Source organism: Pezoporus occidentalis, unplaced genomic scaffold, assembly GCF_034315485.1.
Source record: "Pezoporus occidentalis ecotype Australia unplaced genomic scaffold, CSIRO_AGI_Poc_V1 ctg133, whole genome shotgun sequence".
NCBI classification, from domain to species: domain Eukaryota; kingdom Metazoa; phylum Chordata; class Aves; order Psittaciformes; family Psittacidae; genus Pezoporus; species Pezoporus occidentalis.
This window is the reverse complement of record NW_026913136.1, coordinates 1,876,873-1,902,811: the sequence shown is the minus strand read 5'-3', so window position 1 is coordinate 1,902,811 and position 25,939 is coordinate 1,876,873. Positions and strand designations below refer to the sequence as shown.

The 25,939-nt window shown below is 39.9% G+C and overlaps 3 protein-coding genes across 9 annotated transcripts in view; all 3 read right to left on the bottom strand.

Moving 5' to 3' along the window:
- Window positions 1-3,069, bottom strand: part of ZDHHC21 (zinc finger DHHC-type palmitoyltransferase 21) — a 38,215-nt gene extending 35,146 nt beyond the window's left edge. Inside the window, exon 1 of one of the 5 annotated variants that reach the window (XM_062609014.1) lies at window positions 3,046-3,069. The gene's annotated coding sequence lies outside the window, so the exon portion shown is untranslated. Of the gene's footprint in view, window positions 1-2,010; window positions 2,498-2,710; window positions 2,896-3,045 lie in introns of those variants that run through there. The other 4 variants (XM_062609015.1, XM_062609013.1, XM_062609017.1 and 1 more) reach the window with 4 other exon arrangements.
- Window positions 3,070-9,119: 6,050 nt separating this feature from the next.
- Window positions 9,120-13,660, bottom strand: CER1 (cerberus 1, DAN family BMP antagonist). Its single transcript, XM_062609011.1, has 2 exons — window positions 12,161-13,660; window positions 9,120-10,739 (listed from the first exon to the last, which is right to left on the bottom strand). The coding sequence occupies exons 1-2, from the start codon at window positions 12,686-12,688 to the stop codon at window positions 10,446-10,448; spliced, it is 822 nt and encodes a 273-aa protein (XP_062464995.1). The 5' UTR covers window positions 12,689-13,660; the 3' UTR covers window positions 9,120-10,445.
- Window positions 13,661-20,950: 7,290 nt separating this feature from the next.
- The window catches only part of FREM1 (FRAS1 related extracellular matrix 1), a 64,333-nt gene continuing 59,344 nt past the window's right edge, over window positions 20,951-25,939 (bottom strand). For all 3 annotated transcript variants that reach the window (XM_062609040.1, XM_062609041.1, XM_062609046.1), the window contains 2 exons: window positions 23,039-23,124; window positions 20,951-21,437 (listed from right to left, as the gene is read on the bottom strand). In XM_062609040.1, the coding sequence (XP_062465024.1) occupies window positions 21,238-21,437; window positions 23,039-23,124 (286 nt within the window). In that variant the 3' untranslated portion in view covers window positions 20,951-21,237. The remainder of the gene's footprint in view (window positions 21,438-23,038; window positions 23,125-25,939) is intronic.

The following is a 25,939-nucleotide window of genomic DNA, read 5'->3' as shown; positions in this document are numbered from 1 at the left end:
CTCTCAAGCCATTCACAGAAATACCCAGATGCTTTGCATCTCACATTGGAACTGACATGCTGATTCTAACTATTGTTCCTTGAATTTCAGTTCTAAGCCATTTATAATTTCAATATAGATTTAAAAAGATGGGAGTGTTTATGAAAAACAGGTCTGTATAAAACTGCACTACTGCCAATGTGGTTTAGTTATTTTAAACTGTGATGCAGTTGCTTCCTGCATGCATATTATATTGAAAAATTAAGTTTCATATTTTTCATTATACTTCTGTCAGCAATACTGCATAAGCAACATTAATATACTGACTCCCTCCAGTAAAGTGAGCTTTTTTCCCCCCTCTCCCTCTTGGTTTATGTACCATAAATAAATACAAAAGGGAAAAGAAGTGGTATAAAGAAAACCTACAACATGCATGTTCTGATGATTCGGTAGAAAGCAGTAGATTCCAATTCAACACATGGACAAAGTGAATTTGTAGTCTTCTCTTTTTAAACATACTTTTTTAAAAAAAATCTGTATTAAGTCTTTTAAATACATCAAAAGAAAGGAAGACTAATCTCAAATAATTCTGTTCTTTAGGATGCATCACTTCTGATGAGAATAACTACAATATGTAGAGAAAAAAGTATATGAACAGGTTTACAACAAATCAGTTGAAAAGAAACCATTAAGTGATTTATATCCATATACACTCAGCATCCATATATGCAGTGCCTAAAGATTTTCCAATAAAATAATTTAGGATAAAATGCACAACACTAATGTTGGAGGTTTTGTGGCTTTCTTCCCTCTTACCCTAATTTATAGCCATTTTTTCTAAATAAACATATCAAAATATTTGAAAACAAACAGTAGCTATGGCTGTGAAAAGTTCTAATTTTCCAAAATATGACTGAGTCTTTCCTACATGATCAAGAATTGTTATTGCCTTTCCAAAAATTAATTTTACTATGCAATGACTGGACAGCATTTTTTCGTAAACCTTTCATTTCTATCCAAATCAACAGGATCATAAACTCCATATTTGTTCACTACAGTCACCTCCCGTATCACTTCTGATATGACATCCACTGAATAATTAGACCACAGAATGAGTCAGGCAGCAGAAACTCACTTCTGAGAAACAAGAAAGCATTGCACTAACCCGGAATCTTACCATGAAATAAAGTTTGTTTTAATTGGCTCATTTGATTGCAACCTTCAATAAAAAGTATACAATTTTGCACCAAGACTGTCCCAAAACATTCTCAGAAAATTCTGCTTTATAAATAAACCCAATACAAGGACTTCCCATCCTAAGAAGGATGACAGCTATCCATGGTGACATCCTGCTCCTTGCATTCTTATGGTTCCTGCTTTGATACATAACTGGCAAAAAAGACCCTAGACATTCTGCCTCGGCTCAGCCCTGGACTTCAGTAAGGGAAGTGAGACCTGTGACATCTGACTTTCATAACTTTTTTTCCCAAATGTTTAAACAAGTCCGGAGTGACACAGAGCAATAATATTTAGTATTGTTCAACGAAAACATCAGTGTGTTATCAGTATTGTTCTCAGACTACAGCCAAAATACAGTACTGCACCAGCTGCTAGGAAGAAAAAGAACTCTATCCCAGCCAAAACCAGGACAACTGTGAAACCAGTTTTAACACTCCACACAGACTGAACAATACTATGCTCTATAAAATACATTTCTAGGGTGAGCAAAACATCACTTTCTGAAAAGGCTGCATTCTAAGCAATTGAAAGAGAAAAGAGAATAGAGAGTAGAAACGCTGTAATATTAGTGACAGCCAAGGCAATGCCACAGCAATCAACAGCCACCATCAATTTAAGATCCACCTGTGGTTTTAGATCTGTGACCTTCTTTAAATCTCCACCATTACTGCCAAAATCTGATATAAAACTAACAATATACTTCACCAGAAACAAAACAGACAAACCCAAAACCTCAAACCTTAAACCAAATAACTAAATTACTTTCAACTACATTTTAAAGAAACCACTTACATGATGTTATCAGGTGTCAGAATACAATTACCATTGTGCCTTCTGCAGCTCTTCTCCCCTTTAACAAACTAGTATGGGAACAACCAGATAATACAAGCAGCAGCATTTTTTTGCCATGACTAAAGGCCGTGTACCTAGCTTTGCAGGTATCTATACAATAGATGGTTGCTGGTAGAGCCCTTGGCAATACAGTTGCTAGGTGGCTGTTGACAGGCTGCTGAAGGTTGGCAAAGACGTTCCCACCCAAGTTCTTTCTATAGATAGGCTCTTGCAAGGCGTAGCTGTAAACACCTACTGCATTCAACAGAGATGCCACATGGGCCTGGCCTGCGATATGGCTCAGTGCTAATGTAAGCCCACTATATCCCCACGGATCACAATCCATGAACACTATTTTCACCCACTGTTGAGCAAACAGATACTTGTAGGCACATCATCTATGTTACTTATGCCGATCACTGTCTGGATCCTCAGTGGGAAGGACATGAGGATGTACAGTCTTGTTTTACTAACTCCTGGAGATGGAAAACGGAAGTGTGATACTGGGAGATGTCAGAGGGCATTCTGCTTCTTTATGCCATGCTGCCGCCGCAGTCACCCCTCCCACTGCCACCCCAAAGGCAGCACTCACCCCCTCGCCATTTGGCAGAGAAAGCAGCACCGCGGGTCTTGATGAAAGTGACAGCAGTATTTATCTTACAGGTAAGGCCATAGCCAGGAACCCGGGTAAGGGCTTCCCTGCCCAGGTGTCTGTGCAGAAACCGGCACTCCTGCAGTTACAGTGACCACAGGTGAAGCAGCACCCAGGGCTGGCAGGGCAGCGCTAACACAGCGCGCCGCAGGGTCAGCCGGCTGCAGCCCCCCTCCCCAGTGCCGCGGGGCTCCGCCGCTGCCCACCGCCGGAGCGGCCCCTGCTACAACGGAGCGCAGCCCCCGGGAACGGGGACACGGCGGGGCAGGCAGTGGCCCCCATCCCCAGCGCGCCGCGCAACCACTCCCCCCTCCCCTCTCCCCGCGGCGCGAGGCGGAACCAACCGTTGGGCGACGCCGGGCAGGAGAAGGGGGGGGCCGCCGTCACGCGCCCTCCTCTCCCCCGCTCTCCATGGCAACGCACGCGCCCGACCGCCCCCGCGCGTGGCACAGACACCTTTCCGCTTCCGCCGGGCGAGCCGCGCATGCGCGCACCGGCAGCGCTGCCGACTCGGGGGGCGTTAGGTGGTCGGGGTCTCATGAGGGGGGCGGAGCCTGACGGCGGGTAGAGCTTAGTGACCTGTGGGGATGTGCGCGGGTAGTACGGCTGGAGCTGGGTGTTTTAGCTTGTGGTTGTTCCTGCCCGGCGGGAGGCTGTGGGAAGCAGGCTCTCCTGCTCCGCTTTTGGGTGTGCGGCCGTGTTCCTCCAGGGCATGGCCGTTCCCGAGCGCAGCCGCTTGTCAAGGTGGTTGCTGTCTCCTTTACGTGTAGTGTCCTCTCCCAATCCTGGCAAAACCAGAGTGCTGCGGTCAGGGCCTCTGTCTCGGTCTGCGGGCACCTCTTCGGAGAACTGGTTCCCTAACTATTGTACCAAGTAGGCTTTGTGGTATGAAATTGCATTAACTTAGTAGTATGAAACCATGTTACCTTTCTTAAGACGCATTTATTCGTATATATATATAAAACCATACATTTATAGCCACTGATACATATATAACCATAATCATGGTTAAATCAGCATAACGAAAGGCCCAGTTCACTGCAAGAAAGAGAAAGACAGTTGCCACCCTAAGGATATTTTTTTCTCAGAATCTTAAAGTCATCCATGAAGAAGGGAAACCCATGTGCTACTCCTACAACCTCCAGCATCCCAGCCTCTCTAGCGCTTGTGTGAAATCCTCCCATTATGCAGCATCATAGATAATTAACTATAGCAAGACCAACTCCAGACTTGGACTTGGTTCCCTAGGATCTAGGGACACCTAGATCAAGAAGGAAGCAGGTGGATGATGGCATTGTAGAATTATAGTTGGTTTTCAAAACAAGTATGTGTGTGCAAGAAATCATGTTGTATCTGAATGCTTAAAAGGTATAAGAACCGTGGGTAAAAAACTGCATGTGGTGTGCCCAGATTTGAATGGGATACCTCATGAGCATGGATAAAGAATTATTCTTGTAATTCTATACTTTTAGCATCTCTCCTCATTCAGCACAGGCCAGTTGTGAAACTTCTATGACACTTGTGTCCCCTGCTGTGCTATGTCCCGTGCTCACGGAGGACCCTTAACTGGCCACAGAAGCCAATCTGTTTTTAAAAGGTAATTCTGACCCACAGGGGATTAACAGTGGCTAAAAGCCACAGACAGCTTGTAGCGGACAGCATTTTCAGTGGTCCCAGCTGGGAATCATGCCTTGAACACCCATTGCTGATGTACAAACATGATCTTTTGGCTACCTAAAGGTAACCCCATCTGCCTGAGTGGCATAGTTCCCGCTGTAAATTATGGGCTCTTGCCCCAGAGCGTTTTTCCTGCACAATGATGGATGAAATGGAGGAAGAGTAATATGATCACCACAGAAAACTCTTCATTACTGATATTTTTTCCTAAAATTTAAATCATAACATGATTTTTCTGTAAAGACAGTGCCCAGAAAGCCAGGTTAGTGTTTAGGTGGATTTCAAGCTTTTGTGGACCTTGTCCCGATTTATTTTTCGGTGTCCAGAATCTTCTGTTGTGCAGGGCAATTGTTAACATTTGAAGCTAAAGTTACTCTGACCTGAAAATACATAGTGGTAGCAGGAACTGGAGGTTGTCTAGAAGGAGAATGGAGCATGTTCAAGACAGAAGACAGCAGTTCCTTCAGAACAACCTATATATGTCCCTAGGAACAGGTACCACCAAAAATAATAGATATATTAATTGGACTATTAAAAAATATGGGGAAAAGAATCCTGGAAAGGTTGTTGTAATAAAAAAAACTACCTCTGCTTCTCTTCCATGACAAATTTCACATTTGAATTTATGGCTATATGTAAAAGGCAGAATAAAAGGTGAAAGCTTTTCACTGATTTGAAGAATAAATGTAAATTATGGCAAACAGACAAGGAGTGGAAAGGAAATCAAGGACTTGGGAAATAAAGAGGAAAGATAAAGAGGGATAGTATGGTTGATGAAGCTTTTTTGGTAGAATGAAGAAGAGTCAGTCAATGATGTAATCTTCTAATGATGTACCAGGTGTTTGCATTTCCATAGTGGTACACTGGCAATGGCCAGACATTAGATTTGTTGTCAGACAGATTGTGGCTTACTTTTCTCTACTCATGTTTGTGCAGAGTAAATACAGGTTGCAGAATAAGGGCAATAGTCTTCTGGCTTAGTCATCTGCACAGCAGTTCACATTTGTTAGTATTTCTTTTGGGGAAGCAGAGCACAAGAAGAAAAGCAGGCAATCATCTGCTGGACTTCCCAATTGAACTTGCAAAGGTTCAAACCACAGAGATTACTTGACACTCTTGACAGAGAATCAAATCCAGATAGCTAGATAAGGAGTCTTTGTGGTGAGCTCCATTCTGAATGAAAACAACGTACCTAGCGGAAATAAGAACTTTGCATAATATAGACTTTACTTAAAGTTCAGTATGGATGCCTTACACAGAGATTATTAAAAGTCTACAAATTTAGAAAATAACCCACATTCTTCAGTGTTGAATGTTGCACAGTGGCATAGAATTCCTCTTGGAATTTCTGATGCCTGTGCTGTGTTGTTGTTGCTGTTTATAAATTACCACAGGAGCCACCAGCTGTCATCATATAAATTTTATTGGCACTCTGTAAATATTAAATCAGCATGCTAAAATGAAGCCATGTGCAGTAACAGCTGATGCTCGGTTATGGAGAGCACATGCAGGAGAGAGGTATGCACTGTGACTCCAGTGATTCTTAACTGCTTACCAAGCCCCCTGTTTTATGAGACTGTTTTCCAGGATTCATTTTGAGCCCAAATGTGCCCCTTGTACAGAAGGGATGCTGAGCACAGGTATCTCCTGGGTTGAGAAATCAGACTTCTCAACAGTGCTCATCTTCCTATGTCCTTCTAAATTGTACAGTTTCCCACTGCCACTTTTCTGCATTACTATTGCATTGTTACTTCTTTGTAAACCTTGCTGATGGCCGAAGGAGACATGTTAACTCTAGAATGGGAGCAAAATCCTTCGTGTCATGAAGATCCATGTCATAAAAACAAAACCAGGTCTGTGTTAATGGCATGCTGTGCTGAAACAAAAGCTGTCCTGGCCCAGTTTTGTCAGTCATAAGGTCACATACTGAGGATGAGGCAATAGATGTGAAAGGAAAAGAAAATGTCTCTCGGGCTACATTTTCTGCCTGATCTAATTCCCAGAAGAATCAAAGGCAAGGTATGTTTTATGAACTGTCTGCCTCAGTAGATATAAGGAGCTCTGTTCGGATAATGCCCAGTGGGCACTACAGTAGATGTCCTAGTATTAGCTCTTCTAACACCTCTCTCCTTCCAGGAGTTGCTGACTAAAATGCAGGCAGCACACTGCTTGAATGCTTCTGTATCTATTGCAGTACGAAGGGAGTTTAAACCAGCTTCAGCAGAGGGTTAAGCTGAGATACTGCCCTTTTCATAAAGACAGCTGAGGCACATGCCGGTTCTGTCTGAACACCCCGACTGCAGGCTGGAGCCGCCAGCTGAACTAAATGGCTGGTAATAGCAACATCCTAAACCAGCAGAAGTAAAATACCTCAGAAAAGGCCTCAGAGAAACATAAAAGCTGTCCCTGACTTTTCCTATTATTATTCATTTTAGCTTTTGTTCCATTTTTAGTTTTTCAAGTTGAAGTGCATTTTATTGGTGACGTGGAGCACAAGGCACTGTAAACAGGGTGATTTTTTTCTCAGTGTGGACAATTAACATTTTTATTGATATTCTTGCAGCGGGCCAGCTACAGAGTCTTCTTATCCCCATTCTTTCTCATCTGAGCAGAGGGAGTGTGTGCAGCTGTCAGGGAGAGATTTCAGGGGAGCTGAAGTTGGTGGCTGCATACCAGATATTCAAGGAGTTTGGTTTAGCAAAACAGCAAATACAAAATATTTATAATTCAGTATAAATGTTTCATGTTTCCACTGGCAAGCTGCCTGATGGAGGACCTGAGGTAGCCTCAACCCCACACCTCTTCACGTGCACCGTTCTGCGCAGCATGAGCTCGCAGACATGATGTGATTATACAGCTGTACAGACTGGCAGGGGGCTTCTGAGTAGAGAATCTTGTCGTCTTGCCATTTCAGCAAGGAGCTAGTACATTTAGGAGGAAGTACCGCAAGAGATTTCACCACCTGTCAGTAAAACATTTTAAAGCTTGTTAGCTGACAGCCATGGGGTTAGCTGTGAATATTTCATAAATGGTGAACAAACTACCAAGCACAGCATGAAGTACTGAGTGCAACTTCACAGTCTTTTCCCTGGAATACATAGTTGTACAGAATTTATTTACTGTGTGATGTAATTACATTAGGCATTAAAGTAAACTGCATAAAAACCTTATTTAAGAAAATTAAGATTTATTTTGCTTAAGCAGTTATCATAAACAGTTATTTTCAGTTAATTTCAAGATAAAGCCCACCCATTTGGAAAAGAAGCAGTAAGTAAAATGAAATAGCAGAAGTGTACAAACTCTGCTTGGAATTGAGCTGAATTTTCAGAGACCTCTGCAACCATGGTCTTTCAGACAGTCTTTCTCTGTATGGTAGGTTTGTACAAGGAGTGCTCTGAAATGGAAGAGATCACATTAACTGCATCCGTTGTAAGCATGCAGCCTCTGTGTGGACACAACTGAAGTCATGCAGATTTGCTGCTTTAATGGAATTACTACTGGAAGCATCCATATAGTGATGCGGATCACACCCTTCACCTTTCTGACCCACATCATTATACTAGTAGAGGCCATCATAGTTGTGCAGAGAGAGCAAAATCCTGCTAGCCCCTGGGCACAACATATTCCTAATAGGAAATTTTTTAAAGGCTGAGAAATCTGATCCAATTAACACATTTTTGATTTTGCAGAATACTGTGCTAATTACATGCAACCAGTCATTGCTGGGTTAATTAAACATTCATCAAAAAAAACCTACAGCACTAATCTAATTAGCAGTTACTACAGCTGTCACTACCTCTTCTCACCTACTTTTAAGCTGTGCAAATTCACACTAAGAATCTGGTCCTGCAAACTCCTTATATGAATATGTTTCTTTAACTGCAATAATACTTCAGCACACAGAAGGCGCTTTAAAATTTAGGCTGAATACTATGTTGTCCACAGGATAGCTTCAGTTGTGCCATCCTTATGTGCAAAAGTCACAGTTCAGTCAGCCATGTCAAAATTACAAGACTGGCAGATTTTTCTTTTTAATTGACTTGTCATCTTACAGGGAGTGTATGTAGGTCCTACGTTCAAGTGGTTCCCTGCAAGTATCAAACCTAAAGCATATATGCATTTCAGAAAAAAAGAAAATGCAGGCAAGCATTCTTATATATTAACGCAGCTTTAAAACGTCAGTGGTTAGAAGGCTCAGAAGATTTAGGTTTTTCAGATTAAAAAAAAATAAAATTGGGAATAAAAGAGAAAAAAGTTGGGAACTTTGATGCTTTGTGTGCTTTTATTCCTTAGGCACGATTAAAAATGAGCACTTATAATCACAATGACTCACAAAGTTTTAGTAAGGTGCTGAGATTTGGACCTCATGGTAAGGCAGGAAGCTGTTTCTTTCCACTTCCGTACAGTGTGCTTTAACAAAGCAGTAATTATTAAGGTTGAATGTTCAATTGGTGAGGAGGAATCTATTGGAAAAAGCATGAGTTTTAAGGAATTACTTTCTTCTCTGAAACTATACAGTTGCTAGCTGGTCCTACTTTGCCTGTTATGAAAGCTTTTCTTTGGTCATAACATGAGCCCATTCATGCTTAATGCAGCCTAACCTGGGAAGGTGGATTTCTGAATCTGAGTGCTAATTCACTGCACTAGCATCCCAAGGATATCGATCAGCATTATAAAGCTAGAATAAATATTAAGTTAAAATAAGTATGTCCTTTATTGCATTCAGTACAGGGATGATAAGGCCTTGACTGCTTGTTATGTGGAATTACATCATATATGATGCCACAACATACAAACAGCCATACAAAATTTGCACATCAGTCCTCAGCGTAAAAGGATCAAGAGAAGTCTTTGTTCAGTTTTAGTATACAATTTTTATTATTTAGAACCAGGTTTATGTATAATGTAGGATAATTATATACTAATCTTGAGTTCGCTGACTGCAACTGACCTGCAGAAGCAAACAGCTATTGCAGCAGTTCAGATCCAGTAGCAGAATATCATTCAGGTGCAATTTTCAGTAAATATTAAATGGGACTTGCGCTCCAAAGCCATGCTGAATGTATTTTTTGACAGGCTATGAAGACACTTCTGATCACAGAGCAGTTCATATACAAGGAATCATTTACCCAAACCTTGGCTTGGCCAGCTATTTCAATACTGATTTCCAGTGTCCCAAAAAAGAGCTGTGGATAGTTCAACAACAGAGGCTCAGGCCTGAGAGTTTGGCAATAGCAGTGGAGCAGATTTCCAGAGAACTGAATGAGCTGAGTTAGCAATAGGCTGAAGCCTAGTTGCTGGAAGCTGATCACTGCCTGGTGTGCCAGGTTTGTGAGACAAATTAAGGGAGAAGCAGCTGGAGGGAGCAGAGAAGCCAGAAGTTCAGCTAAAAAAAGCCATGCATAGCAAATGCAGGCACATAGAAGGAGAGTAAGTGGTTTCTATGGCAAAATAGCCTTTGCAACCACTATCCTAGTGTGTAATTTGTGAAGTATATTAGATTTCACTGGGAACTGGACCCCAGCTACAAGCAGTCAGAATGACCTTAACTAATCACAGCCTTCTATCTGCCTTATGCACATTTATATTTTATATTCTTCAGGCACTATCTTGATTGAAAGTAGACCTGTTTTTGCAAGGAAGAAACTAAAGCCTTATCAGTGTTGCCAATAAACCTATGTTGGCAGTCTCTGCAAGCAAAGGGAATGTAAACCAGCCAATACATCTGGGTTTTGCACAGATAAATCTTGCTAGTTCTTCAGCTATTGTTTACTGGCATCCTAGAAACAGTGATAAGAAGGGTGGAAAATTTTTTAAAGGTTTCCCTTGTTAAAGTAAGAACTGTACACATAAGCCCAGTAATCTCATCTCCGTTTCTTTAACAGCTGCAAGGAAACATCTGTTACATGTTAGGTAAATTTATTGTTGAAGCAGAGAAGCAGTTCAGGCAGTTTAATATTTTTGTGTATCAGTGTGATGAAAGCTTTAGTTTTGTTGTTGGGTTTGCGTTTTTTTTCTTCATTTACAAATTCTTATGATCAAGTTGTTAAGAGGTACTTTGCACAGATTAATAGTGCTGATGTACATTTGCATGCAAGTCTGATTGTAGACATCCAGTTACAGAGCCTTTAATCTTCTGACTCTCACATTTACACTCTTCCACAATCATGACTTCTTTGACCACTGGAACAGAACCAGTGCAGTTGAGATCCAGGCGCTTCATGGAGAACTTGCTGGGCAAGCAATGAGAACAAAATGTATAAAGATGATCTTCTGAACCAGGAACATGGAAGGAACTACATTTTCCAAAGCACAGATTATTCTGCACGATCACCTTCTCACAGCTGTCATGAGTAACACCCTGAAACAGAAAGCAGTTTTAAGTTTCTGGTACATGGGCTTTGCTAGTAGGCATGAAGGCAAAACTCTCCCCTCATATCACCTCCCCACACCCTCTAAACACTATATTTTTCTTCTCAGAACACTTACTTTAAATTTGTTTATTTGTTTCTGTCAAGCAAGCAGCAAAACATAAGAGCTTTTAAAAAGAAATTATAGCCCTCCTATGAGGAGTTCTTAGATTGAACAACAAAGTCAAAGTCAGTTTCAGTCAGAGCCTTTGTGAGCTTATGGAGGAAATTCTGTTAGTCATATTTTCCTTTTAACTATTCCTTGAGTTCTACATTTCTGACATGGTTAAGCAGTCTTACCCGCATAGTAGGACTTAAAATATAATTTTGGTTCAATCTTCTTTTGTATGAACCACAAGCTAGACTCAGCTGTAATCATGAAGATTTGTCTTCAAATCTTGTGGAATAGACAATGTTCTTTAGCAGTATTTGGGTTTTATTTTAATGAAAATCTTGAAAATGCAATAGAAGTTCTGTAATCTCTTGCTTTGCAAAAATAACAGTGCCTTGTATCAGGAGGGCCTACATCAACTCTCAAGCTTTAAAAAGCTAGACTGAAGTGAGCCCTTTTATACTGGCATAACTGCATCTGTCCTGGAGAAATCTTGCCATGTTACATGACAGAAGTAAAATAGTACAGGTTTCCAGGCCACATCTATATTTAATAATTTACATTTATATTTTGTCAGCTAGTGAACTAAATTTACTGAGGGATGTGAAAAAACATAGTCCTTGATGGACTGTGAGTACAGAAACACTGAGAATAGACATTTCCTTACAAGTAATGCAGCTCTTATATCTATACTATTTGCTTGTCTTTGTGTTGCAATATGACAGAATGGCTTCATCTGTGCATGAGACAATTACCAGTTCTCTAGCATCCTTAGCAGAGAACTAGATGTATGCATCAGTCTTCCAATTAATCCACCAGAAAGAAATCCTTGCTTAGGTCTAGGCAAACAGCTTCTCCTGTAAATACTTGCCCTGGAACTCTGTATATTTGAATATGTGTATCTGAATATACTTATTTTTATATAGGTAATTCATGTATAAAAGCTGTTTAGATATGTATTCATTGAATAGGTAATTACTAACCACTGCCCTGCTTGCTCAGACTGAGTCAGAACATCTTTGCATAAGAATAACTGAAAATTTAATGTGTGGCTTTCCAGTGCTGCAATTTAGCAATTTGCCTCATCATACCAAAGCTTTTCCAGACTTTTTCAGAAGTGTTTTTGAGGCACTTATTGTGTGTGAATGTTCTAAAGCAGCCCCATGACTTAGCAAATGAAATAACCCATGAATCTTTAGTCTCTGATTACAAGGGGCAGGGAAAAGGACAAGTTTATTGATCTTGGACACCTGATCTTACCTGGGAAAAAGGCAGCGTTCTGCAGTTTTGTTGGTGCATTTCATTGGTCTTGATTGGCAGGACAACCTCTTCAGATGCTGAATTTTTCTTTAACATGAAGTGATCCCAGAATTTCTTGGCATCTCTTCTATAGGAAGGTTCAACCTCCCTTTTGCTGGAAAAGGGGGATGGAGAGGAGTTTTCCAGAGAAGAGATCTCTCTGGGTGCTGCCCAGGTTCTCAGGCCTTGTTCTGCATGGAGTTTTGTATCAGGAAGGATGAATCTGGACATTTTTTTCTCCTTTTGCTTCTCACTTTTAAATGCCATCTGTGGAATTGCTACAAAAAAGCTTGGTTCTCCCAGGGTTTCCTCAGCACCTACTGGGTTTTCTCCTGCCAGCTCACGAAAATTCTGACTTTCAAGCAGTTTTTTGTCCAGATAGAGGAGGTGCTGAAATGTCCTTCTGCTTTGCTTTTGTGGTGAATCTCCATCTGGCTCTGTGGCTCCAAGACATGAGAGCACTAACAGCTGAAAGAGAAGCAGTGACATGACCCCGTAAAGTGCAAGCCTGGAGACCTGCTACTATTAGAGTGTGCTATCTTTATACAAGAGCCTGGTGTCAATTTATGGATGCTGTCTGAGTGCAGAGGAGGGGAGTGCTCAGGGGAGACCTGGTGTGGCTAATTGCATTCATTTACTGTAGATTACAATTATGATAGGGGAGTTTGTGCTAATGAAACTCTGCTTTCAATCTGGATTATGTGTATTAGAAGTTCCTATCTAAAATCCTGTAACCCAGGATGGCGTGAGGGACAGAAGGAGTCAACAGGAGGAAATGTTTGGATAAGCTGTCTAGTTTAGGCCTAGGAATTAAGGAAACATTTGAGGTTGTGTATTAGCATGTTCAGTGTGGTCTTCATTGTTTATTTTGACTTTCCATTCCACAAAGCTAGAGACTGTCAAAACTGGGAATGTTATTTCATCACAACAGGAAAAGGCAAGCTGATAAAACTTTGTTAAAACATAAAGCTGGATCTGGAGACATCAAATCAGACTGTGTTTTCAAAAGCTGAGTCTAATTCACCTCTGACCCAAGGCCTGCAGCAGCACTACCGCAAACTGGCAGACTGGTACTCACACACCCACAGGAATCTGGCCCTTGTTTCACTTCCTTCGCAGCAGGTTTGCAGCTGCTGGATTGCAGGCGTAACACTAACCCAGAATAAAAGGTCCTGGGGTGAATAAACACTGCACCCCACATTCTCAAAGATTAGTTAGCACTGCTACATCTCTTTTGGGTGCCAAAGCCGCTACAGCCAAAGCCACTATAAAGTTGGTATACAAACTGGGGATTTAAGCAAAACTGCTTAAAACTGACGTATTTTATGATTCTGGACATCAGTGACTCAACAGAAGTATTTGAAGACTGCCACACCCCAAACCGGAGGTGTCTTTCGCAAAATTACCATGCAATATATAAGGAAAAAGAGAAATCTGACAGAACATACAGAGGAAAGTGTTGGGAGGAAAACATTTTCAGTCAACATTGCAAAACATTGATCCTCACCTGAAAATACTAAAAGAAAATTCTGCTTCAGATAATTTGTTGTTTAGGTACTCTAATCTCTACAGACTCCTGTTTCTTTCAGAAAGAATCTATCAATAGACTGTAAACTTTGTAGCTAATCTCTTAATTATTCTTGACAATTTAGGTGGTCTGTATTAGGTATATAAGGTTATTTGACTTTCATTTCCAGCAAATAAGTTTATTGCGCGATAATTAAAGTAGACTAATTTCTTAGCAACGTGCTTGTGGGGCACTTAGAACCTTAGCAAAAAGTTGGAGGAGCTCTAAAGCTTTTCCATACTTCATAATTCACTTGAGATAAATTTGCTGTAATCTGACATCCATCCTGGGACAGGAATGCATGGAGCTCCAGCAAGAATGGGGCTCCCACACCAATCTTAGAGTGTATTTGCTCCTTGACCTCAGTGGGATGATCTTATTATGCAGCCATGAAGCACAACCTTTATTACTCCTGTCATTTCAGCTGAAGGCAGTTTAATTCTGCCACTGATCTGGTGCTTTCCTGAAGTCTCAAGTGTGCCCTGGGAGGGCAGATTCTGTCACAGCTATCAGGAGTGAAATCATGAAAAATACTGGCATCTACCACAAGATGGGTCCTTCCATCATATTTACACAAGCATGTACAGTATTGAGGTGCAGCAACAGTGAATCAACAGGGTTGATTTGATAATTAATTAGCTTGGTAGGTAATTAAGTAGTCTTGAAGTGCCATTTAAATCCCCATTTTATCTTTATTGGCCAACAAGTTAAACTGAAGTAATTGACCTTTGGAACTAAAATTTCTTGTACCTGGTGCATGTTGGTAGTAGTTACGCAAAACTATTCGGCAAGAACAAGGACATTATATTTTGAGTTTTACTTTTTTTTTTTTTCCTCTTTATTTTAGTTGCTAAGAGAGTTACAAGACTTGGCTGATACTCAGACCTATGTATTATATTGTATTGTATAGATACAGACGGGCCTCACATTTAACAGTGCCTTTGAAACACAAGATTTGACTGTTTGAAGCAACATATGTTTTTGCAGCTCACCTAAAAATGTCTCTGTCAGTGCACAGATAAAAAATAAGTAAATAATAGTACTGGAATAATTGGGTTGCCAGACACTTCTATCTAACTTAAACTGGTCTGGGTTTTATTGATGTAGTCCAGATACTAGCAAGGAATGTATAAAAAAACCTAGTATTGACATATATGCATAGATGTTAAGCTGCTAGTGTTACATTTGCAGTGCAATGGCACTGAAAATAACCTGTTCAGGATCTGTTCATGGTATGTACTATTCTATACTATAACATACAGAAAGAACAAAGTCCTGCCTTAGAGGGCTTCGGATATAAAAGCAGAAAATATTTTTTACAAAGGGTAGGAAAGAAGGCTGAAACAAAGCAGTATCAGCAAGTCACTCCAGAAAGCACTCTGTCACACAGAGGCAGAAACAGAGCTCTCTTCTTGTCTAGGTCAGGCCAGTTCTAGTTCCTGGGTTTTGTTGGGTGGTTTTACTGGGAGCTGTTGAGAGACAAAAGGAGCATACTCAGCTCAGGTTCTGCCAGGCCAGTCTAATACTGCTCCTTCATGCCTATGATAGTAAGCTGTGGCTGCTTTCTGAGAGACCAAGTTGGTAAGAAATGGAACCTGGCACATCTCAGCACAGTTTTTTCTGTATTTACATATTGTCTAAATATGTTTTGGAGTCAGCTGCCTGTATAACCGTGCACAGGTAGCAGATTTCAGCCTCTCAGCTCAGGCAGGAGCCTGCCTGCATTATGGGAAGGCATCCCAGTTCAGACAGCAAGTTTGAAGAATCATTCTGAAGTTAAAAATAGTAAGTATTTAAAAGTCTCTTTGTGGTGTCATCAACTGTATAGAGTAATAGTTGACAATACAGATTGGACCGGACGCATAACCGTTATGTTACGAATACAGCTAATCTCAGATTTCTACAAAAAGCAGTGCTGTGTCTTTTATAAAAACTTGTTTTCCTGCCTGATTACCCTTTCATATAAGCATAGCACATGTTTTCACTGTATTTTGGTCGTTAAATCTTGTGGCTAAATGCAGTGGTGTCTTTCAAGCAGGCTTTGATTTGCCTTCATAGTAGCAATTTATTTGGGACATTCTGTTTTCACTAGAAATAGACACCGTGAATATTTGCCCATCCTAAAACTGTCAGATCTATAGATGACAAGGCCTATGCAAATGCAAAGTAGTCTTCATTTGTTTCTGAGTTGGAGTTTATTCAGTCATTATGGACATAAACTGAGTAATTAGTTACACTGCCAGTTGATGTCTAAAAATAATTCTTAGGCAGTGCTTGAATTACTTGCCTTCTGTTGAGCTAAATAGTCTCATCATAGCATGACTGATGATTAAATAATTAAAATGTATTTTATATATTAAAGCCCAATTCAATATCCTATCATTTTCAAAACACATCCTATGTAGACAGACTTGTATCCATATATATCTTTTACAGAACCCATATGAAGACCTCAGAACTAATGAATTGGCACTGTGCACTTTATTCTTCAATAATTGTACTTATCAAAGAAAGCCATCTGTAGTCTTTGTTTTACTGAGTTTCGGGGAAACAGATCACATACAGGCCTCATGGGAAAGTTATAATTATGAAACCAAAAGGCTCTGTGTGAGGCATGATAACAGACTAAATCTGTTAGTTTTGTACCTTCAACCTCAGATACTGTACAGCATTAATTCTTTCCTTTGCTATTCAAGTCCTTTGTTGCATTGTTTCTTTCATCACTCATTTATAACTTCCTGTTCACATTTGCTTTCTCTTCTCTCTGTGCTGTGGTAACAGAACTGAGAACAGTCTTAAGTTTCAAGCTGGTGTCAAAATGGAGATGCTCACACTTGAAAATGTTCACTCATGTGTCCAGCAGGGCTAGGATAAATGTTCTTTTGTGTATATTGGCCCATGTTTTCATGGCTGTTGGTACATACACATGATGCAATGGATGGTTTTCTTTCTATTATACTTCTCAAACTGGTATATTTTGGACAGGTGTCCACCTCCTGAGATATCTCCTGAATGGTACTGGCACATACATGCTGCCTGTTGAGAGTGCATCCAACTCTGAACCCAGCCTGAGGAGCTATGTTGGGTATGTGTATGTGCTTGATTACTTCAGGTTGTTAAGCTGTGAGACAGTGAGCCAGGGGAGAAAGAGTCTGGGCAAGGAGACATTTCAGTCTTCAGGGAGATGCATCTTTCTTAGATTGCCATGAATAATTTGAAGAGAGCAGTGGTGATTCACTGAAGAGCGTGACACCACCAAGAAAATGTTTGTAACGTAATACAGGGAGGAAGATGGAGATGGGGTTTCTTTTATTAAGTAAAAGTATATTTAGACTTATCTGATCATTTAATCTGTGTGAATAAAATTATATTTTTTTGCTTATTGTAGTTATATCCAGTAGTTCAGATACCAGGTTCCTATTCATTAGGACTACTTCTGACTAAACCATTCTATGATTGTCTCAATGCTATAAAAATAAATAAACAAACCTATTGTGTTCTTCTGACCTTGTATGATTTGTGTACGGCTGTAGATGATAGTGGTTAAGCAATGGAATTAAAGCAAGAGTTCTCCTTATTACAATCTGCATAGCTTCCTAAAGGGTAATAAGAAAGAACTGACATCTGCATCTCTTCTGATTACTGGTTACTGAGGGAAAATTACGTTTAATCACATTCTCCTTTAAATCAAGGATCATATTAGAATTTAATTTTGGTTTTCTTTCTGTATAATTGCTACCAGACCTGTAAGTTTTGTTAAATTTACTTCTCAAAATAAACATAATTTTCTCTTTTAAAATGTTTTGATCATGGTACAAATGTCCTTTATAGTAGTAATTCAGGAATAAACTCATGCAGAAGAAGAAACAGAATTCAGAAACTGTAGAATAAACAGCAGGTATATTGTGCTTAACTGTAAGTTATTTCTATTCTAATATATTTCTATATGCCCAGCACTATAGTTTACACCTCTAGAAGAAAAACTTTTATGAAATTATGAAACTGAAGAAATACATGTTCAGCATAATGTGTTTCAATTTTGTATTAATACACATAACAAAGTTAAACATAACAACATATATATTGTTCTGAATACAAGAGTTAACAATAGCACCAGTCTTGTGATGAAAATAATGTAGAATCACAGTATTAACTGAATTATATATATAATTCTCTCAAAGTTATTTTTATAGTTTTAGAATGAGTGAATAAAGACTTGAAGGTTTTCAGTAAGTTTCAGTGTGTACAAAATAGATATGGAAAACTTTCTTGATTTGTTTTTTCAGATTAGAACCCCAGTCTCAATGAAGTTATTAATAACAATACAAATGTTTTAGAGTATTCTGGTTTGGAAGAAGTGCTCCTGTGCCCAGTTACCTATCCATATTTTTCATAACCTTTGTGTTTGAGTCAACTACTTTTCTGTCAAATTTGTTTGAAATTGCTCAACACATTTAAAAGATACTTGACAGAGAAGGTGATTAAAAGTGATGGGCACACAAAGAGCTCATGTTGCCTATCCCTTTACAGAGATCTGGGCTAACTGCTGAGTTCTTTTCACTGAGCTTTTCTGTCTTGGTTCTGTTGCTCTTAAAAGATATATGGACAGCTCTGATGAAATAAATCCTTCGTTTATCCAAAAAGTGTGGCATCCACAGGTGAATGCCAGATTTACATTGTTCTTACTTTCAGCCTCTTGAAATTTTTCTGTTGATCCACTGAACACTGATTTTCCTCTGAGTTTACTTGGAGCCTAAATCAAAAGTACTGAAGACTGAAAATATTCCCAATAACTTATCAGGATTTTAGGCCCTTCCTTTACTAAACCTCTTAGAGACAACAACTTCCCAGGCAGCAGAAAAACTGATTTATTTGTGCTTTCCCTGATTCGAGTATGATGTATTCTTTGTACTCTCCTATTATAATGAAAGCTGTAAAAGTTTGTGAAAAAAAACACCCTCAATTTTTAAGAATAGAAAAATTAGAATTTATGAATAAATATTTGGAACAGTTTGTTGTATTGAGAGAAAAAAAAGTCAGTAGCCTTTCAGGGCAGAAATATCCTTGTACTGCAATGTAAGAATTTTAGTCTCATTAGTGTATTAGATATAATGAAACCAATAAGCACATACAGTCTGTGCAACTGTCTATTTTGTACTAAAACCTTCATTCTCCTCAATCACTTTAAAGTGGTTCAAATGAAATCAAGAAGAGGGAAATCCTTCCGTCTCACAATAGCAAACCTCTGAGATCAGTGTTGTCTCAGAGTAGGCATGAGTTATTTATTAGTTACTGATCAAGTAATAAGCACCTTGGTCAAAATTCCCTCTCTATTGATATCATTCATTTATTGAATAATTAGGAGAGATATTTAAATTATCTTGACAGGCTTTGTCAAGATAGCACCAATAAACTCAGCAGTTTCTATAAAAAGGAGGCCCTAAAGAAATCAAAGTTTATGTTTGTGTGACCAAATTCTCTCAGTCAGTTTATCCTGGAATTCCAGACCACAACAGCAAGAGTGCTTTTTTATATCCTTTTTTTTTTTTTTTTTTTTTGTCAGTGAAGACTATCAGAAGTAAAAACAGGCCTATATGGATATTCAGGGGTACTTGGTTTGGAGAATTTGAAGCAATTTATCTATCTGTATTGATCTAGAAGACTCACTAATCAAAAGTGTTGGTGTCTTTTAAAGGTGTCTAGGAGCTTGGCGTATAGATTACCAAGAAAAAGTAAATCTTGGGAATATTTTTGTCTGTGTCTGTTGATGCCAACAATAAAGGACAGGAGGTTCTGTCCACAATATTTTTCCAATTTACAATGCACTCATGCTTATCTGCAGCAGCCCTTTCAGAAAGGGCTATATAAAAAGACTGTCCAGCTACTTACATGCATATTCATTTAACATGTCACAGGCAAGGAGGAAGGATAAATAATCTATGAAGCCAAAAACAAGGAAGAGGGATAAATAATCCCTTACACAGTGTCCCTCAGTGCAGAGAGGAAAGGTGATTATGTTGCATCTGTCCCTTGCAAGACTGAGGCATTGTGGTGAGGAACCTCAGGAGGAGGGTTTGCACTTCTGGTGCAAAGAGCGCATAGATGCGGTTGATCCAGAGTCTGACCAAATAGCCAGGCTGATGGGGGCAAGGGAAGAATCAGCTGCTGGCAGCAGGCAGGCAAATGGGAGCCATGAGAGCTTGTGAGGTGCAGGACAAATTCACTCTGCTCAGTGCCATGGCAACAGTCACACACTCATTGTGTGCAGAGGGAGGGTTTGAGAGAGGACATTTGATTATTTTTTTAGGAAGAGTGTGACTTGTTTCTTTTTCTGATTTTTAAGGCTGGCAGTGAGAATGTCCTAAAGCAAGATTTTTGACAGGTCTGATGTTAGGAAATGGTAACACTGCAACTGCATATATTTGAAATAAGTTAAAATTAAGTTACGAGCAGCTGGATTTTTCCAATTACATTCTGATTTTTAATCCTTTCTCAGAACTAAATCTGGATTTTTAATTATTATTTTAAAAACCCCAAATCCCTAATAAGGACTTAGATTAATACTTCTCTAAAGCTATAGATGCTGTAGTACAAAATATGTCTCACGATTACATTGGTTTATACACACATATAAATCCTATTGATGTTCATGTATCACTGAAGATAATATTCTAGGATTAAGCTTCAGTATTATTTTTTTTTGTGTAAATCATCCTTGGATATACAGAGGTCCCATTATTTAATTACACTAAAAATTATAGCATCATCCTGCAACTCCAGAAAATGTTGAGCAGCTTTCAGTAGGAATGTGAAACAATATGCAGCTCTGTGTTAGCAGATCCATTAGGATCTGTAGTTGAACTTGGGAGGTAGAAAAAAAGAATACAAGGCTTTGCTTCTGTTGGTACTCTTTCACTAATTCCTGGTGTTGGTATTTTTGTGAGAAATTATACTAAGGTGTCCCCCAAGAAGCCCCAGTCTCCTGACATAATGTCTCTCATCACCCAAAAGGGCCTGTTTTTATCCAGCAGAGTCTGCTCTCATTTCCACCCCAAGCAGTCTTCCTGCATTTGGGTAAAACTGCATTATCTTCTGCAGATGAAGAAACAGCCAATTCACAACCTTAAGAGCAAAGCACATTAACCAATGTGCTACTATCTCTTCTTAAAAAAACAAAGTACACAAATAAGTGATTAAAACCTTCAGGTCTAGCTCTTTGGTGTAGAACTACATAAAAGTGACAGATCCGAGTCTTTGGGAAGAGTTCAAAATCTTGGCCTGGACTTAACATCTGCAACTGACCTCTATTCCTTGGGTTAGAGTTCCATGCATCTGTGCCACTGGTAGCATATAAAATGAATCCTACTGATAATTAGGACAGTTTTCTGACTGCACACCCTTACATTTCTGAAGATAAGTAAAGCTGAAACAACATGAATGTCTGCACGCTTTTACAAGGATCCTCTGTTCTTTACAGCTTTCTTGAACATATATAGCTCTTCCGTTTGACCTTCCTGCAGTCAGTTGCTTGCCATTTTCCTTGCTTCTGCACCAATACACAATTTCTTCCTTTCTTTGGAGAGTGGTAGGAGCCTCTCCTCCAGTTCATGTAGGTTACAGGTTCTCCTCCGTTCCACTCCCAATGTCCAGGATTGACTTGGTCATTCAAGCCTGTGTGAAATTGGTAAGAGCAAATCAGTGATGTTTATCATCTCTTTAGCTGATGCCAACAGAGGCATGCTGTTCTATCCCTTTGTTAAAAAATGTATGCAGTATTGTGCTGAGAAAAAAAAACAAACAAAAACATTAGGAAGAATACTAGCAAATTACAATTTATATTTCAAAAGACCATCTAAATCATAATTGGTGTCATCTGAATACGGGAAAACACACTTTTCTGTATTATTGCCTATCTGTCTTTCCATCTATTGCATGTGTATCTCCTACCAAGTTTTCTTTTGATACTTAAGATGCCAAGCAGAATATTGTATTCAAGTCTGGGCAGCCCCAGATGCCCTCAAGATTCCTTCTGAAAATTAGATGCTGCAGATCTTTGCAGATCTTGTTTGCACTGTTGACATAAACAGTTGTAAAATTAGGTTGTGTTAGTTAATGCAGCCTAAAACTTGTCTTTTCACTTAGTGTCTGAGTTACTAAGACCAACATGAGTGGCATATTTTCCAATGTGACTGTCTTCTTAGCCAGAAGAGACCAAGATCAGAAAACTGACACAATGGTCTTGTGGTCTTTGTTCTTATCAGAGGAGTTTATTTCTCTCAGGTTAACAGAAGCATCAGACCATTAAACCTGATCCCAAAGTAACTAGTTTTGAAAGCTAGTTTATTATAGCTAGTAAATCCATCTTATAAAATTACTAAGAGCTGAAAATTGCAGCATAGTTGGAGAAAAAGAGCCTAAAATGTGGACAGTGTAGCAGAAACAAGGATTGGAAGAAAGCAGTAGCACTAGTCCATGAGCTAAGGCAGTCATTCACAGAAGGGGATCAGGAGGTACAGAGAAGGCCCAGCTGAGTGTTCTCCATTTCTCTTTAAATGAAAGATGCACAATTGATGGCTTGGCTTCGCAAGCAAAGATTCGGAAAGGGCTTTAACCACGCTTACTACAAGCACAATGACCAAGGGCAAGTGGGATATGCAAATCGGATTGGAAAAAAGGGTGCTTAGGCAATCAGGAAGTGTCCGACCAGGACTGTCATCTCCTGAGCAATTCGAGCTACCTATGCACTGGCCCGCCCTGTTGGATCTGCAGCTTCCCATGCACTTTGTTACCTACCGTTCTGACCCGCACAATAAGAAATAGCTAAGTCTTAAGTAATGAGATTAAATCTTCTTTAGCTAATCATCTAACATGATTTCTGATACAGGATGACATCATTAAATTAGCAGTAACATAAATAATTAATGTTAAAAAGAAATAGAGATAAATAACAGTCAAAAGAAAATGAGACAAACAAAAGAGTAGGATCTCCATCAGAACTTATTTAATCAGCTAGTATTAAAATAAAGGTTTCAAGACAAAACAACCCATCAAAGGGCAGCATGATAAACTCTTCTTTTTTATAAAGACTTATAAAATTAGCTAGGTAAATTATGGCTTGCAGCTTATGCCTTGCTCTGAAATAGGAAAATCAGCAGAAAGTGGAGGGCAATCCAGTGTCTGAAAACTGGACTGGAACTGCTGAGGCAGTTTCTGCTTTCCAAGGTGCAGAGGAGCTGTAACCCTCAGAAGTGACAGTCAGATGAGGTACTTACCTATCCAAAAGGGCCTTCTCCCACTGAAGTCCCACAGCCACTGCATGTTTTGTTCATTAGCCACGCTGGCTAGAGTCCCAAGGTATCTAGGTTCAAGGGGAGAGCACAGAGTAATTATCATTCCACAGTGACAGACACCTCCCATCCACTTAACAACAAGGGATACTGATTCTAGTAAAGCATGTAAATAACATTTGCAGGAAAACCACCACTTACTGGCATGACAGAATAATTGCATGAAAATAAAGTCTAAAAATTCTGTATTTCTCAGAAAGGAATCTAAGTCCTAGTTTGACTTTCTAACAGAAAATTTAATCACGCAGGCAATTCAAAGAAGTGTATACAGGGAATATGTACCTCATACTCACAAACTGAGTTCTAAACCATTGACACAATCATTGATACCTTCTTTTATTTAAAATAATAATCTGCTCACACTAAAACCCACTCCACTGAAAGATACAGCTTCATCCGTTTGGTAGCAGAGCAGACTATATCTTTTTAAATTTGCATTCTGACAAAATTAAAGCTTTGAGTAACCGTTAAAATCTTAGTCATGTTTCAAAACTGAACTAAATGCATGTAATTTAGGGGCCTGACTTAGAGGAGTAGTGTGGTTCTGAGAAGTAATGTTGTTGGCAATGACTACACACTCAGTTCAGCTCAAAGCAAATTGTGTATTAACCACACTATTTCAGAATGAAGCCAGTTTGTAAACTCTGCTCTGTGTTTGTAGTTAAAGTATGACAACCCCAAAGGAGGACTTGCAGACCTTTGCAGTGAGAAGTCTTCCACCTAGAACCAAGCATGCAAGCCCCAGCAGGCTGCTCTTAAGCCATTTAGAGATCAGGCTAAATCCTGTTGCATTAAGAGACAAATTGTATCCCTCATGTTTGCCAGGAACTGTCAGCCATCAGTGGCTCCACTTTCTTATTGATCCATCTTTTTGCCTGCCTTGATGTCATGTCGTGTTTTTACCTGTCACACCTACTGTTGCCTTCCCTCTGATGCTGAGCCTCTCTTATTTCTGTTGTCCCGTATTTCTGACTGCCATTAAGTCTAACAGTGATGCCAACCCCTCCAGCTTCCCAGAACATCCTGGGTGATGCTTGATAGGGCCCAAGCAAACACAGGTCATCAAAGCATGTTTTAAGAGAGCTAAAAACTTTTCTAACAGTAGAATAAGTCAATGGCATTATGAGGATTTTGCTAATTTCATGACTGTTGCCAGATAACAGAGACAGAAGATCAGTGTTGCTCCAAAGGAAGTAAAGACTGTCTTCTTTCGGAGGTGGGACAACAACCAGACCTCCATAGGGGCATGGCAAACTTGAATTCACTCTGGAGACCATAATCAGATCTTAGGGTGCAAGCCCACCACTAAGCTTGCTGCCCAGTTAGAGGCCCATACCTGGAGCTCCATTCCTGTTTGCTGCCTTGTAGCTCTTCTAGCAGTACTGCTCCCATGGATGCCATATAACACCACACAAGACAGGGAAGCAGGCAAATTTTGCATCAGGAGGAATTCAAAGTATTAGCCCACAATATTCTTTACAGTCCCTACTGCACAAAATCTGGACCTTTCCTTACACTGGGCATACGGTATGGACCAAATTCATTTTAATGCTAATGAATGCTCCTGCTGCAAAGGCCTCTTCCATTATCCCTGGAGTCAACCAAGCAGCAGGTGATTCGCTCTGTGCTCTGCTTTGCACAACAGGTCTGCCAAGGCCTGTGGGACAGCTGAGGGTTTGCCCTCACAGCTGCTGTAATCAGAGCTGCCCTGGACCAAGCACTACACAGTAATGTGGGTACTGTCCTGGCCCCCCCCAAGTTCAGAGGCCTCCAGGCAACAAAGTGTAAAGGATCTTGCAGACATCTTCATACACTTTCCTCAGGTAGAGGTGTGGCAGGGTGGCCTCAGAGACACTGATAATGACATTACAGCCTGTCCCAGCACAAAGTGGTTAGGAGCTGTCTGGTAGGGATCAGGATGTGCGCCCGCTTATGGTAACAGGCTCCCAGAAGTTCACCAAGGGAAGCTCCCAGCAGAGATTTTGACTGTGCTAGAGCAGTAAAAAGCTCAGGGTTAAGCTTTATCCAGGAAGGCAGGCTCAGTTAATTCAGGGTGTCTTCCCAGGGTAACTGAGTCAATGGCAGGATGCCATTCCCCCTCACAGTGACTATGGTTGGCCCCTGACCAAACCTGGGGCTAAGAAGGGATTTGGGCAGCAGTTTCTGTGGTGTCACTACTAGCTGAGCAAGAATAGAAATAGGGCATTTTATCTGGCTTCTACTTAAGGACAATCAAAGCCCTGGAACTAAGTAATTTACTTTCAATAAGCATAGCTTACTTCCTGTTGTTTCAATTGCTTTAGAAAACGTAAAACCAAAAAGCGTCGATGTGTATCAGTAACTGCTGTATTATTTATGACATACGGGGTGGTCTAAGCAATAACAGTCTCACACTTCAAGCCGACTACCAGGGGGAGACTTCATCACTGTGAAAGGAAAGCACCGCAATAATTATAACGTTATCTAATCTTTTCTCCATAGGAGTGCATCCTAAATGCAGTCTGAAAAGCACACATGGCTGAAGAGAGAACAGCCACTCCAACTGTTAACACCTAGTCAAGGGTTTTGGTGTATTGTAGGGAAATGAGAACAGTCCTGAAGGAACATACCACTTAGGATAATATTACTAACTGTACCTCTAGGCAGAGTGCCAGACAAAGGAAATGACAAGATAATGTTAATTACGGAGTTATGTTAATCTAACACTTCCTAATTTGAATTACTCTAGAGAAGTGGTCATAATGTCATCTTGAAAAAAAAACAAAACCCACACACATCATGGATTTCTGGGCTAAATTAGTCCATTTGAAATTATTCCTGTGTGTT

Coding starts and splice junctions, on each gene's coding strand:
- CER1 (XM_062609011.1), bottom strand. CDS start 12,688: ATGTCACTGCTTCTCTTTCAGCTGTTAGTGCTCTCATGTCTTGGAGCC. Junction 10,740..12,160: donor GAACGCTGCCTTTTTCCCAG/GTAAGATCAGGT, acceptor TTTCTGTTTCAG/GGTGTTACTCATGACAGCTG.